Here is a 15,607-nt window from a genome sequence, read left to right as displayed (position 1 = left end):
ATGCACACACTCAGATCAGGATGATGCACACATGGATCAATCAGGACAAGGTACACATGGATCACGATGATGTGCATGCTCACACTGGGACAGTGCACACTCAGATGGGGACGATGTGCACACGGATCAGGATGATGCACACACAGATGGGGATGATGCACACAGAGATCACGATAATGCACACTCAGATCGGGATGATGCACACTCAGATCAGGATGATGCACACTCAGACTGGGACGATGCACACTCAGACTGGGACGATGCACACATGGATCACGATGATGCACACACAGATCGGGATGATGCACACATGGATCACGATGATGCACACACAGATGGGGATGATGCACACACAGATGGGGATGATGCACACATGGATCACGAAGATGCACACACAGATGGGGATGATGCACACATGGATCACGAAGATGCACACACAGATGGGGATGATGCACACACAGATGGGGATGATGCACACATGGATCACGAAGATGCACACACAGATGGGGATGATGCACACTCAGACCGGAACGATGCTCACTCACACCGGCACCGTGCGCAGGCGCGCCCCGCCCGGCCAAGACGGCGCTCCCGGATTGGCCCCGCGGCTGCCCGGCAACGGCGGCGGCGGTGCGGGAGCGGGGCCGGGCCGTGCCGGGCCGAGCCGGGGCTGTGCCGGGGCCATGTCGGCGCGGACGCTGCCGCTGCTGTTCCTGAACCTGGGCGGGGAGATGCTCTACATCCTGGACCAGCGGCTGCGCGCCCAGAGCATCCCCGGAGAGAAGGCGCGCAAAGGTGAGCGGTGCGCGGCTCCCTCCGCTCCCGGTGTGCCGGTGCCACCGCCGGTGTCCCCGAGCGCGGCTCTGTCCCCGCTACCGGTGTGGGAGTGCCAGCGGAGCCGCTCCCGGTGTCCCCGCGCAAGGCTCTGTCCCCGCTAGCGGCAGGGAGAGCGGCTCGGGCTGCTCCGCCCGGCGGTGCCGCTTCCCGGGATGCCGCAGAATCACAGAATTACCCAGGCTGGAAAATACCTTTAATATCACCCAGCCCAACCCATGCCCTAACACCTCCCCGTCAGCTAAACCCTGGCACTCAGTGCCACCTCCATCTGCTTTCAAACTCCTCCAGGGATGGTGAATCCACCCCTCCCTGCGCAGACAATTCCATTCCCCAATCACTTTTTCAGCAAATAATTTCTTTCTAACATCTCGCCCAAACTCCCCTTGGCGCAGCTTGAGGCTGTGTCCTGTCCTTCTGTCAGCTGTGACACAGGGACACGCTGTGCTGTCACCAGAGGATGCTGCGGGCTCAGGGCATCAGTTTCCCTGCCCCGATTTCAGTAATTACCACAATAATTATTACAGAATTTAGCCCTCAGTGTTTTGTGCTGGGTAGCACAGCCCGTTGGGTTGAGCTCGATGTTCCTCAAGTCCCTCCCCATCCCCAGGGTGCTGCCGGGGTTGGTTTGGGAGGTTCTCACCCAGAAGGAGAAAGCGGAATCCGTGTGGGTGTTTCTGTGCTCAATTCTGGGGTTAAAGCTCCAGAAATGCAGTTTTGGACTCAAAATAACCCAGGATTTGGTTATGGCAGCCCAGCTCCTGGGCTGTTTGGAGCAGAGCAAGGTGCTTTGCAATGGGAAGGAGTTTCCAGGAATAAAATTATAAATCTCGTGCAGACACAGCACGTGCAATTGTGTGAAATTCAAATACCAGTACAGCTCCTGAAATCCTGGCTTTTATGCAATCCCATTTGGCCAAAATCCTCGTACAAACAGAGCCTTGTGTCTTCTCGTGGGCCATGAAACTCCAGCTCCCAGCCAAGCACCTCTGCATTTACAACTTCAATTTGAAGCTTTGCTTTACAAGTCCTTGCACCTCTCTGTCAGGGCATGGGGAATGTGCCTCGGGAAGATCTGTGATGTTTTAATAAAAAATCCACTTGGTATGAGCTTGGTATTGTTATCCCTCCTGCCTGTCCTTTATGAAGTGCTAAACAACAAAGGGTTCACTGTGTAATTGTTGTGTTGTTTGTGAGGGGGGAAATTTGTAATTATTCATGTGTATCCTGATGAGGGAATGATGTGACACAAGTTTACTGCTGTTCATTCAGGGACAAGTTTAGGATTTTAGCTAAATTAAATCTTGATGGAGTATCTGGAGAATTGGATTGGTTTTGTTTGTCCACACATGGATTTTTGTTTTTTTCTTCCAAAAAATTGTGTGTTAATTTCACTGAGATGTGGTTCATCCCCACTGAGGTGTTTGTTGATGCTTAAAGCTGTTCACTCAAATGTTGGTTACTTGTAAGTGCAAAATGCGGCTGAAAACTAAAATTTGATGTGCCCTGAAGCAGCAGGATTTTATCCAAGGGGAGGGCGAGGTTCTCATTCACTGCTGAATGCTGATGAGAAGAGACAAAATCCACTAGTTAGCTGCTTTTTTTTTTTTTTTAAGTTTATTTCTTTCTTATTTTCTTTTCTTCTCCTTGCAACTCTCGTTCTTACATCTTGAACTGCTGTTTTGTTTTGTATGCTTCGTGTAGATGAATGGACAGATGTGGACAGGAAACGAGGTACAGTACCTGCTGTGTGCATGCACCAGTCCAACCCCACGTGCACACCTGGGGCTCATCTTGCCTGAACCCCTGAGGCTGTTCCTGCAGCCTTCAGTCAGTGTCACAAATAATGCTCACCTTAAATTACTGGAAATCAGTGAAAAAAAAAACCAGACCACACCTTAAAATCATATGGCCTCAAAAATTAGCTGTTAATTTAACCAAGATTAGAAATGGATCAAAGTTTTTTATCCTGGTGGTCTTGCCTGCAAAAATGGTATTTGTGTTTCTTTACCACTGTTTTCATGCGAGCATGTAATTGTGTGAGCATTGTGCAGGTCGTTTTGCTGCTTAAATGCAGGAATATTTGGTGTATTCCATTTTTTTTAAGGTTTTATCTCGTGCATTGCTCAGGGTTTGGACAGGTGAACTCCAGGGATGATCGAAGGCATTCCCATCCCAGCTGCTTTTCCCACCTGTGCTGGTGGTCACACCTGGCAGAGCCATCCCAAAGGAGCAGGAGCCCTCAGCTCACCCTGCCTGGAGCATCCTGAGGGTGTTTCCCTCTGGAATCTGCCCTGGAACAGGAGCCTGCAGCAGGGGCTGTGCTAAGGAATGAGGAAATTAATCTCTTGAATCTCAGGTTTTTGTTCAGAGAGCATGAGCAGAACTTACAGGGTCCTTCTGAGCAGCCCTTTCTAAAGAGGGATCAAGGTTGTGATTATGAGGGTTGTGATAGGTGTTTTGCAAAACAAGCATCATTTTGGTAGGTTTTAATATCTACTGAAGGTAAATGCTGATGTCCTGGAGTCTGCCCCAGCTTTTTCCTTACCATTCCATCCTGTTTCCAAGCACACCCTTTAGCTCAGAAGCCCAGGGACAGATTCCATCCCATCCCCAACGAGGAGGAGCTGCCCAGAGCTGTGAGGCAGGGGACAGGGCTGGCTCAGGGGCAGGTCCCAGGCTGGCCCTTCCCTTCTCCTGAGAGAGAAAAACACTGTGCTCAGTGCTCTGAGGGTCCTGGTGTCACCCCTGGGGCTGTCACTGGTGGAGCAGTGACAAGGTCCCTGAAGAACCACAATCCTGTGGCACTCAGGGTGACTGTCCAGAACACAGAATGTTCCTTCTGCTGCCCCAAACACCCTCCAGTGAGGCAGAGTAGAAATTTTCCAGGGTAGAAATCCGTTTTGATTTAGGTGAAATGTACATTTTTGAGTTGAGTCTGTGGTTAGAGAACACAGCTATTTAGCCTGACTGCAAAGGCCTAAGCTCAGAGAAACTGCTTCAGTGAAAACAGAGATAAGAGAGAAAGATGGTGATAGAGGGAGACAGAGAGACTGCTGTGAGAGCATCTCAACCTGACCTAAGAATTCTTTCTGATAAAGAAGAGCTGTCACAGTGGTCACAAGGGTTCTTGGATGAGGGAAGAGACGAGAATGTTGACTCCATGTTCAGAAGGCTTGATTCATTATTTTATGATATATATATTGCATTAAAACTATACTAAAAAGAATAGAAGGAAAGGTTTCCTCAGAAGGCTGAGCTAAGAATAGAAAAGCGGGAATAACAAAGATCTGTGGCTCAGACAGAGAGTCTGAGCTGTCTGGTCTGTGGTTGGCCATTAATTGTAAACATTCAAGATGGCCCAATCAAAAAATCTACCTGATGCATTCCACAGCAGCAGATAACCATTGTTTACATTTTGTTTCTGAGGCCTCAGCTTCTCAGAAGGGAAAATCCTAAAGAAAAGGGATTTCACACAAAGATGCCTGCGACAGAAGAACTAGCGGCAAACGTCACGCAAAATTCGTAAAAATGAATGTGTATGAACCTATTGTGAAATTGCATACAATTTCATATTTACATGTTTATTACATATGCATACATATGTATTTGAGAAAGAGATAAAAAGAGACCTGAAGTCCCCAGAAGTACACATCATTTTAGGAGAGCAATTCCCACATGCGTCCAGCGCTGTAATGAGCATACCAGCTTTGCAACTTTCACAAAAGCTGTAGAGTTTTGATTATCTCCGCAAAACACCAGGAAGCACCAGCATCAGCCAGCTCTAGCTCCAGCCTCATGTCGTGCATCCCAGTGACACCAGTCTGTCCCCAGAGACGTGGTGTGAGGAGGCCAAAGCCACCATCACCGCCAGCCTCAGCCCTGTCCATCGCACACTGGCCACACTGGTTTCCCTCCTCTCATCCCAGTTACAACCTCCCCTCTCTGCTCAGCTGCTTTCTCTGTGTTGCTTGTGCCATGTCCCTGGGCCAATGCTCCTGTGTCACCTCCATGGCCCCCTTGAGACCTTTGCTGTGTCATTATCAAACATGGGAGAGATTTATTATCAATTTGCCCTTTACCGTGATTGATTTTTTTTTTTTTTTATGTCTTTCTCAGTTCTTTTTATAGCCCACACAAGAGGTTTTAATTTCAGAAGATAATTTATGACTGTGGTTTTTCTGTTGAAAAATCAGTGTACTGGGAGGTATCTGTCTCCTGCTATTTTGGGTTGTTTGAGGCTCTCCAAAGACAGGAGAAATCTTTCTATGGGCAGCACACAAAAGCAGCTTAAAAATACTTTCCTTAATGGCAGTATAAAGCAGAAGTTCTTATTTTTGTCATAATTGATTCCCTGCAAAATTAACTAGATACTAATATCTACTAGTACTAATATATTTTATTTTCTCCACGAAAAATAGAGGATTTCTGCCTGAGATTGCAAGTAGGGATTGTTTTATGGCCAGTTTGTTTGAAAGGAAGGAGGGACTTTTTTCCCACTTGCAATTAGGTGTATTCTTAATCCATACTGCTCAGGAGCAGAGATCTCTCTGTGGATTTGGGGTGTTTAAACCAGGATTAGGGAGCTCTATCAGGTTCAGCACAGGGGCTGCTGAGCTTTGTGTGAGGAACCAGCAGGTTTAGAGAGGAGAGAGAACCATTTCAGGAGGCCTCTGCCCTTGGGAACACAGCTCTCCCTGCCCCAGTAGTCCCCAGGAAGTTTATCCTCCAGGAAGAGATGAAGTGACAGGGAAATTAGGAAATTATCTTTCTTTTGTCTGTTGGGGTAGAACAGATGAAAAGCCAAGTGTTTGACCCCCCCAGGGAATCATTAAAGCAATAACTCAAACCATTGGTCACTACCACTCTCTGTATGTTCACTTTTCTTCTTTTCTTTTTTTTTTTTTTTCCTTATTATTTACTCTGAGATTTTTCTAATCCACAAGAATTGTCTGGCATTATGAGCTTTGTAACAATCATCTGCTTAGGAAAATCCACACTTGTACAGTAATCTGTGACCTGATGTATTCGTTTACCTTTTTTTTTTTTTTTTTTGATAGAGGAATAAATGTTTATTGGTGATAACTCTTTAGAATTTATCAGGGAGATAATAAAAGTGGCAGAACCAGCACAAAAGCTCAGGTGCAGCCTCTGCTTGAAGCACTGCACAATGTTTTCCATCTTGTTTGCATTAAAAACTCAATAACCAGAGCACAGCACTCACGCTCAGCACTCCTGAGCTCTAAAAACTCCTCAGTAATAAAACAGTTCCATGGCTAAATTTGCACATTAAAAATTAACCACAAGTAAGGAAGTTTGGAGTTCTGCATTTGAAACTCTAGGGCCTGCAGATGTTTCAGCTGAGAGAGCCATGAGTGGGTTGATATAGATCCCAGGGATATAAATGCTTTATTAAATACCTGCCAGTGCTAATCTGATTGGAATAAAGATTACAGAGAGCCCTGCAGGAGCTTCTGTTGAGAAGTTAAAAAATAGACTGGTGGTGTCAGAGGGTGTGGAGGAACAGGCACAGCAAAGATCTACCACAATGCAAAACTCTCCTTAGGAAGCACAACTGCATCTCTTAATATTATTTATATTCTTTTTAATTATCTGCAGCAGATAATAACACATCAGAGCAGCCTACAAACAACATTATTTAAAAATGAAAAGTGCCAACCATAGCTGTAAAAACAGGACAGCAAAGCCAGCCTTATTCCCACGGGCAAACAGGGCCTGCTGCCTTCAGCTCAGGTGGCATCTGTGCCCTGGGGGACATCAGGTGAGGCTGAGGCAGAGCTGGAGGCAGAGGTGATGCTCAGGTGGGGCAGAGCTGGAGGCAGAGGTGATGCTCAGGTGGGGCAGAGCTGGAGGCAGAGGTGATGCTCAGGTGAGGCAGAGCTGGAGGCAGAGGTGATGCTCAGGTGAGGCAGAGCTGGATGCAGAGGTGATGCTCAGGTGCAGCAGAGCTGGAGGCAGAGGTGATGCTCAGGTGAGGCAGAGCTGGAGGCAGAGGTGATGCTCAGGTGAGGCAGAGCTGGATGCAGAGGTGATGCTCAGGTGAGGCTGAGGCAGAGCTGGATGCAGAGATGATGCTCAGGTGAGGCAGAGCTGGATGCAGAGGTGATGCTCAGGTGAGGCTGAGGCAGAGCTGGATGCAGAGATGCTGCTCCCCCTCTCCCATTGCACTCTGTCCCCTGGCATGGAGCAGGACCAGGCTGTTCTGGGGCAAACCACAGAGCCTAACTTTGTCTTTGCAGTGATGAACGACATCATCAGCACCATGTTCAACAGGAAATTCATGGAGGAGCTGTTCAAGCCCCAGGATCTGTACTCCAAGAAAGCACTGCGCACCGTGTACGACCGGCTGGCCCACGCCTCCATCATGAGACTCAACCAGGCCAGCATGGACAAGGTAACACTCCTGCTGCCCAGCTGCCCTTCACCAGGTTCTGTTGCAATATTTAACCCATGGCTTTTCCATTTTGAAGTATTTTGGAACAGCTTTCCTTGTGAAAATGGTTCTCTGTCACATTCACATTTTCTGGAAAAACCCTTCGCCCAGGATTTTTCTTCTAGGAAGCTGAGAAGCCTCAGAGAAAAAGGAAAACAAATTCTTATCTCATTTGCTTCTCCTGTGTTGTGATCACATGTGTTGGGAGATTGTTTACCCACAGGTGATTGTTTCATTTGGTTCCTGTGAGTTGTTTTCACTGTTTGGCCAATCAGGGCCAAGCTGTGTCTGGACTCTGGCAAGAGTCACGAGTTTTCATTATTATCTTTTTAACCTGTAAATATCCTTTCTGTATTCTTTAGTATAGTTTAGTATAGCATTCTTTTGTATAATATAGTATCATAAAATAATAAATTAGCCTTCTAAGAACATGGCCTAGATCCATCATTCATCAGGGCACCTCACAAATACAATAATATTGCTCACTGAGCGCTGATGGCATTGGAGACCCAGCAGGAAGGCTGGAGATGGGACTGCAGAGCTCTTGTTTTTTAAGAAATGAACCTAAAATGGTTCCTTGTGCCACAGGCAGGTGCTGGCCTGACTGCATCCCCCTCTCCATGCCCAGGAGGTTTCCAACCAACATTCCTGTGTTCCTTTGCAGCTCTACGACCTCATGACCATGGCCTTCAAATACCAAGTGCTGCTGTGCCCTCGGCCCAGGGACGTTCTGCTGGTCACCTTCAACCACCTGGATGCCATCAAGGATTTCATCTCTGACTCCCCTGGCATTCTGAACCAGGTGGATGAGACCTTCAGGAGGCTGATTGAGGTAAGAATCCTCAGGAAAAGGGTGAGACACGCTGTGGTTTGATTTTATGGGGTTTTTACCTCTTAGAGATTAATTACTACATTGGAAAGGGCTGTGAGGGTATTTTTCTACTGGCCCAGTTTAAATCAATGTGTTGCTTATTCAGTCTGATTTAAGTCTCCACTGATTTCAGCAGAAATTAAATCAGAATTTTAGTGGCAGACAATAATTATTGATAATAACCAGCAGCCCCCTTAGAGCATCTCTGCTCCCCCTGCAAGTAGATCAGAATATTCAGCTTGTTCCCTCTTTCCCTGGGTGGGACATGGCACATCTGCAACCCTTGCATGATGATTTTCCTTTTCCAGACCTACAACCCTCTCTCTGATGGTGAATTCCAGCTCATCAGGCAAACACTTCTCATTTTCTTCCAGGACATGCACATCAGGGTAAGAGCTCAATCTAACTAGGCAGAGAGAATGACAGAGAGTTTGGGGTTGGAATGTAAAGGGATCTGCTTATAAACACTGCAGGTTTGGGTTTGTTGTTTGTGCTTTTCAGTCATCTTGATGTGCTTGTAATTGCACTCAAATTTCATAAATTGAGCACATATACTGCAGTAATGCTGAATAATTCTACAATATAATGAAAAAAAGGAATGTCTACTAGTGTGATTTAGATGGATAAATCTGTTTTTCCTTTTAGGAGAAATTTGATAGGAAACCTGAGCGTGAACTCGATGTTCTCTAAACAAACTGGTCACACTCACATGCATGAACAGGATGTAGTTTTTAATATAATTTATTTAATGTTAGATCAGTGTGCCCATCCTCTGGACCACAATTCCATATCACTGGCTTTGTAAATACATCCCTACACAGACCAAGAGCTCTGGGAAACCTTCCCCAGCCCAGGCAGAGAATCTCAGGCTCAGATTTCAGGGAATTTGGATGGGAGGGTCTGTGGGGGATTTCCCCAGGCTGTGATGTTTGTGATGTCCCTTTGCAGGTCTCCATCTTCCTGAAGGATAAAGTACAAAACTCCAATGGTCGCTTTGTGCTGCCAATCTCAGGGCCTGTCCCCTGGGGCACAGAGGTGCCAGGGCTCATCAGGTGAGCTGGTGCCACGTGTGGGGCACAGGGAGGGCTCAGGAATCCAGCTCAGACTGACATTCCTGTTGCATGGACAGCTGAAACTCCAGTAAATACCATTTAAGGGGCCTTTTAAAATTATTATTATTATTATTATTATTATTATTATTATTATTATTATTATTATTATTATTATATTTGAAACTCCAATAAATACTATTTAAGGGGCCTTAAAATTATTATATTATATTATATTATATTATATTATATTATATTATATTATATTATATTACATTATATTATATATTATTTATATTTAATACTATTTAAAGGGCAGAATTTGGGACTAAGTCACCCAGCAATTAAATGCTGAGCAGCTTTTGGGAGTTTTCTATTATAATAAATTAGCTGTTATTAATTTATCCCATAAAAGAGGCATTTAGCCATGTACAGAATTATTATTATTATTATTATTATTATTATTATTATTATTATTATTATTATTATTATTATTATTATTATTATTATTATTATTATTATTATTATGTTATCGTTATGCAGAATTGTTGTTATCATATTTTATTAGGTTTTTATTATTATTATACTACAGAATAGAGTTTTATTCCCCTCGTGAAGAAAGCAGAGGAATTAGGTACTAAAATCAGGACTGAAGCTACTAAATATTTCAATTATGCCTCGTTTTTAAGGATATTCAATCACAAAGGAGTGGAAGTTAAAAGGGCTGAGTTCAGCACTGCTGGGAATTATGTTACTCCACAAAGGGAAGGATCTTTTGAGCTTTATGGAGACAGAGTCCTCAAACTTGGGACAAACATGTAAGTAATTTTTGTTCTGTGTAGAAACCTGAACCAAATGCTGATGGGTTGGCCAGAAACACATTTTCAGCCTGGTGTGGTTTTGGGATCTTTTGCTTTAATTATCAGATTGACTTCACTATAAGGTGCTGTCCTGTGTGGACAGAGTATAAAGAGCTGCAAAAAACAGGCAAAACTTTGATTTATGTCCACAGTGGAGCTGAGGAAAGAGTGTTCTGGTGGGGCATCTCATGTGGAATGTGATTTAATGTAACCACAATCAAGCAATCCTCTCTTTGCCTCACCATTGCACCACACTGAGCTGCAGCTTCTCATTGCAATTGTTCAGTTTTCAGGGAAATATCCTAAAATTCTGCATCCCTCTGGTTCTATGCCTGGTCCCAGAACAAGCTGTTGTTGATGAGTGTTTTCCCTGCAGGTACAGCGTGACCCGGCCAGTGGAGACACACATGTCAGGATCTTCCAAAAACCTGGCATCCCAGGCAAAGGTCAGTGCTGTCCCCCTCCTGTCCCTGTTTAAACTGGCCAAATTCTGAGTCTATAAATATGGGATAAGGTCAGGGAAGCTTTTCTGGTCTCAGAGCCTCAGCCAATCCTCCCCAGTCCTTTGAAGCCAGGGAAAGGGCACATTTTCCCAAAGAATCCTACTGCAAGGATGTTCTTGCTTCCATTTCAATCTCCTCAGAAAAGAAAGTTGGCTTTACAGATTTCTCACCTGTCCAATTGAGCTGGAAAAGTATCTTGTGCTGAGTCTATAAATTCAAACAACCATTTCCAGCAGGGAGCTGGTGATTACTGATTATCTGCACAATCTGTCCCAGGAAAACGGAGAAATAAATGTGTTTATATCCCTCTGAAGGACATGTATGGAATATTAGGAATATATGAAGGATATGTATGGAATATCAGGAATATTTGAAGGACATGTATGGAATATAGGAATATATGAAGGACATGTATGGAATATCAGGAAAATATGAAGGATATGTATGGAATATCAGGAATATTTGAAGGACATATATGGAATATCAAAGCTCCTTGCAGCCCAAATCTCCCAGATAATTGCTCAACAAACCTATTGCTGTTTCCTGCAGGAGAACATAGCCCCCAACCCCCTTGCTAAAGAAGAGCTGAACTTTTTAGCCAGGCTGCTGGGAGGTTTGGACATCCAGAAACCTGCTGGTGATTCAGGATTTCGGCTGAACTTGTTCACCACCGACGAGGAGGAAGAGTATGCTGGATCCTTTTGGGTTTGGCTTTGGTTTTGGGGTGCCCTGTGGGGAGCCCTGGAGAGCAAAGCTGGCCCTCAAAGAGCTTTAGGGTCAGAGCAGGGTGTTGTTATCCTGCTCCTGATGTCTCCTGTGATGCAGCTTTTCTCCCAGTGCCACTGGACAGAAATTTCCCTCCAGCCATTTTAGCAGGATGTTTGTATCTGCTCGTTTCTGCTGCAGAAATATTCCTGCTGTTCTGCACTTTACAAAAATGTCTAGGACAGGGAGAAGCCTCCAAATTGGGTGAATATATTAATTTGGCAAATAGGAACAGAGGCATTGCCAAACTTCATGGAATTCCAGAATAGTTTGGGTTGGAAGGGTCCTCTAATTCTACTCTGCCATGGGAAGGGACACCTTCCAGCAGACCAGGCTGCTTCAAGCCCCATCCAGTCTGGCCCTGTGAGCATCCTCTGAGCATCATTTGTGCCTACAGGAGCCTGATGAAGCCTGATTTTTATAATTTCCTTATACATCTTCATGGGATTAACCACTTTTTTAATGTTTTTAATCAAGACACGCTGCACAGACCAGACCAGAGGAGCTGTCCTACAAGGTTATCGACATTGAAGCCACACAGGTGTGTAACATGTTTCACATCACTGGTTCTCTGCTTCATTAAGGACCATGTTTCACCCAGAATAGGGATTTAAAAATACTTTTTTTCCAATTTCACATAAACTCATTACTAATAGTAATTGCCAATTTTTTGCCAAGACAGTGGAATTGGTGAATATTTACTAAGAAAACTTGAATCCTGACAAACACCAGAGCAAGTTTTTAGCCGAGTTGGGGGTGTAAAAGGGGCACGTCCCAGGGGAGCCCAGGCGGGCGCTGAGCGCGGTGTCCGTCTGTCTGTCTGTCCCGCAGGAGCCGGCGCGGCGGGCGGAGCTGTCCCGCATCCTGGGCGAGCTGGACGTGGCGGAACCGCGCCCGGGCAGCGCCGGGAAGGGCGAGGACCTGCTGGCACTGATGGACGGGCTCTGAGCGGGACAGCGGGACACACGGACACCGGGACATTGGGACACACGGACACCGAGACAAGCGGACATTGGGACACGTGAACATTGGGACAAGTGGACACCGGGACAAGTGGACACCGGGCCTTGGGGACATTGAGACATGCGGACACAGCGGGACATGTGGACACCGGGACATTGGGACAAGCGAACACCGGGACACGCAGACATCGGGACATTGGGACACGCAGACATCGGGACACACGGACACCAGGACATTGGGACAAGCGAACACCGGGACACGCAGACATCGGGACATTGGGACACGCAGACATCGGGACACACGGACACCGGGACATTGGGACAAGCAAACACCGGGACACGCAGACATCGGGACATTGGGACACGCAGACATCGGGACACACGGACACCGGGACATTGGGACAAGCGAACACCGGGACACGCAGACATCGGGACACACGGACACCGGGACATTGGGACACGCAGACATCGGGACACACGGACACTGAGACATTGGGACACGCGGACACCGGGACACGCGGACAGCAGGACATAGGGACATTGGGACACGCGGACACCGGGACTTGGGGACATTAGGACACCGGAACACGGAGACACCGTGACACGCGGACAACGAGTCTTGGGGACATTGGGACACCGGAACACGGAGACACCGTGACACGCGGACAACGAGTCTTGGGGACATTGGGACACCGGAACACGGACAGCGGGACTTGGGGACATTGGGACACACGGACACCGCGCGTGGCCGCCCCGCCCCTTCCCGCCGGGGGCGGGGCGAGGGGCGGGGCCGCGCGTGCGCGAGGGGCGGGGAGCGCGCGGGAAGGCGGCGGCGCGTGAGTGCGGGGGGGGCCCGTGTGCGGAGGGGGGGGGGGGGGGGGGGATGGGGACAGCGCGGGGCCCCGGGAGGGACAGCGGGGATGAGGGCAGGGACAGGGCGAGAGGGACACGGAGCGCCCCGGCGGGCGGGGAGGGGGCAGGAACGTGTGCCGGGGGGTGGGCGAGGAGAATGGGAGCGACTGGGGCGAGGGGCGGCGTGCGGTGTGTGCGAGGGGTGCTGTGAGAGCAGGTGGGTGTGAAAGGGGCCGTGTGTGTGCAGGTGAGTGTGCAAGGGGTGCTGTGAGAACAGGTGAGTGTGCAAGGGGTGCTGTGAGAGCAGGTGAGTGTGAAAGGGGCCGTGTGTGTGCAGGTGAGTGTGCAAGGGGTGCTGTGAGAGCAGGTGAGTGTGCAAGGGGTGCTGTGAGAGCAGGTGAGTGTGCAAGGGGCCGTATGCGTGCAGGGGCACGTGTGAGCGGTGATGCGTGTGCAGGTGAGAGTGTGAGGGGCAATGTGTGTGCGTGCAGGTGAGCGTTTGAGGGCTGGTGCGGTGGGTAGGTGTGTGTGCAGGGCTTGGTCCATGTACAGGTGTGAGGGCAGGATTTGGTCCACGGGCAGGTGTGTGTGCAGGGGCTGGTCCGTGTTCAGGTGTTTGTCAGGGGTTGGTCCTTGGGCAGGATTTGGCCCATGGGTGGGTGAATGTGCAGGGGCTGATCCACGTTCAGGTGTGTGTGCAGGGGTTGGTCCATGTTCAGGGTCCGGTCCATGCCCAGGTGTGTGTGCAGCAGTTGGTACATGGGCAGGATTTGGTCCACGGGCAGGTGTGTGTGCAGGGGTTGGTCCCTGTGCAAGGTTGGTCCATGTGCAGGGGTTGGCCCATGTTCTGGTGTGTGTGCAAGGGTTGGTCCGTGGACAGGTGAACATGCAGGGATTGGTTCATGTGTAGGTGTGTGTGCAGGGCTTGGCCCATGTGCAGGGACTGCTCCGTGTGAGGCACAGCAGGCAGGTGTCCCCAGCCCCTGTGCCCAGCCCCTGTGCCCCCACAGCCGCCATGGAGGTGAGCCACTCGGTGAAGGAGCGCACCATCGCCGAGAACAGCCTGGTGATCCTGCTGCAGGGCCTGCGCGGCCGCGTCACCACCGTGGAGCTGCGCGACGAGAGCGCGGCCGCGGGGCGCGTCACCAGCGTGGACGCCTTCATGAACGTGCGCCTGGCCGAGGTGACCTTCACGGACCGGCAGGGCACCGTGTCCCGCCTGGACGAGCTCTTTGTGACCGGCAGGAACATCCGCTACGTGCACATCCCCGACGAGGTGGACATCCGCGCCACCATCGAGGAGCAGCTGCAGGCCATCCACAGGGTGCGCTACTTCGGGGCCCGCGACAAGGGACGCCGGGAGTTCCTCCCTGCCAAGCACAAGTGAGGGCCTGGCACTGCCCTCGGCAGCCAGGATGGGCCTGGGTAGATGTGACCCTTTGGTGGACTGCCAGCTCTCTCTGTCCCACCCAGTGATGTTCCCCAAGAGACATTTTCCTCCAAGGACTTGAGGTTCTGCTGTTCTCTCCACCTGCAGAGGAGCAGGACTGGTTTTTGTAGTGAATAACACCATTTAAAGGCTCTGTGGTCTCTCTGCTCATTTTCTGTTCTGTTGGCAGCAACTCATGTCCATCCTCCAATGGCCAAAGAACTCTTGACATCCCGCTGCCCCTGGCTCAGCCTTTGCTTGCCCACTGAGTAAAGGACTTGCTGTCACCAGCATGGCCACCCTGGAGCCACTGGTGCTGAGCTGGGCAGGGGCTGGTTCTGGTCTGAGCTCATCTTCCTCCTGAGCCACCATTCTGGAAGTGTTCAGTGAGATGAAGGGGAGTGAACATGCAGGGGAAGGGGCAGCACCGTCTGCCTCAAAAAGCAGGAACGTGCTTCACCCAGCACACAGCATGCTGGCACTGCCAGCTCCTCTGCTTCCTCCATTACCAAACTCTGCCTCCCACCAGGGGTTGGGATCCCGCAGGACACAGAGCTGGGGGCTGTGCCCTGGGGGTGCTCGTTTGCACGGGCCGGGCTGGGCAGCAGGGCAGGGCAGACCAGGGTGCCCAACCCGGGGGGTTCCAATCCCGCCAGTCTCAGTCTGGGGCTCGGAGCACGGGGGTTCTGTCGTCCCAGTCCGGGGTGTCCCAGTCGGGGGGACTCAACCCAGGGGTCCCAGTCCGGGGGTCTCAATCCGGGGGTCTAAACCCAGGGTGTCCCAGTCGGAGGGACCCAACCCAGGGGTCCCAGTCCGGGGGTCCCGGTGCCGCCGGGCGGGGCTCTGTGGGCGTGGCCCGCTGGCTCAATGGGCGGGGCCATCTCCGCAGGCCCCGCCCCCTGGCCAATCTCGGCGCGTTCGAATGTCCCGCGTGCTCACCAACCCTGCGGGCTCTTGGCCCCGGTCTGAGCCAATCAGCGCCGGGTTCATCGCACCACAACCAATCAGCGTTCGCTGCTTGCTTCCTT

The 15,607-nt window shown here is 49.5% G+C and overlaps 2 protein-coding genes across 4 annotated transcripts; both read left to right on the top strand.

Moving 5' to 3' along the window:
* Positions 1-661: 661 nt before the first annotated feature.
* OSCP1 (organic solute carrier partner 1) lies at positions 662-12,401 on the top strand. Of its 3 annotated transcripts, XM_059488666.1 has the most exons (11): positions 684-795; positions 2,539-2,568; positions 7,095-7,249; positions 7,953-8,120; positions 8,468-8,548; positions 9,108-9,211; positions 9,898-10,026; positions 10,445-10,514; positions 11,121-11,257; positions 11,814-11,877; positions 12,168-12,401. In XM_059488666.1, exons 1-11 carry the CDS (start codon positions 684-686, stop codon positions 12,282-12,284), a joined length of 1,167 nt encoding a protein of 388 aa, XP_059344649.1. In that variant the 3' UTR covers positions 12,285-12,401. The 3 variants fall into 3 exon arrangements, with proteins under 3 accessions (XP_059344647.1, XP_059344649.1, XP_059344648.1); XM_059488664.1 differs by lacking the exon at positions 2,539-2,568 and having other exon boundaries at positions 662-795; XM_059488665.1 differs by lacking the exon at positions 684-795 and having other exon boundaries at positions 2,526-2,568.
* Positions 12,402-13,098: 697 nt separating this feature from the next.
* LSM10 (LSM10, U7 small nuclear RNA associated) lies at positions 13,099-14,733 on the top strand. Its single transcript, XM_059488667.1, has 2 exons — positions 13,099-13,134; positions 14,161-14,733. The coding sequence occupies exon 2, from the start codon at positions 14,166-14,168 to the stop codon at positions 14,535-14,537; it is 372 nt and encodes a 123-aa protein (XP_059344650.1). The 5' UTR covers positions 13,099-13,134; positions 14,161-14,165; the 3' UTR covers positions 14,538-14,733.
* Positions 14,734-15,607: the final 874 nt, after the last annotated feature.

This window comes from Ammospiza nelsoni, chromosome 25, assembly GCF_027579445.1.
Source record: "Ammospiza nelsoni isolate bAmmNel1 chromosome 25, bAmmNel1.pri, whole genome shotgun sequence".
Classification (NCBI taxonomy): Eukaryota; Metazoa; Chordata; class Aves; order Passeriformes; family Passerellidae; genus Ammospiza; species Ammospiza nelsoni.
This window is presented reverse-complemented; position numbering and strand designations above follow the sequence as displayed.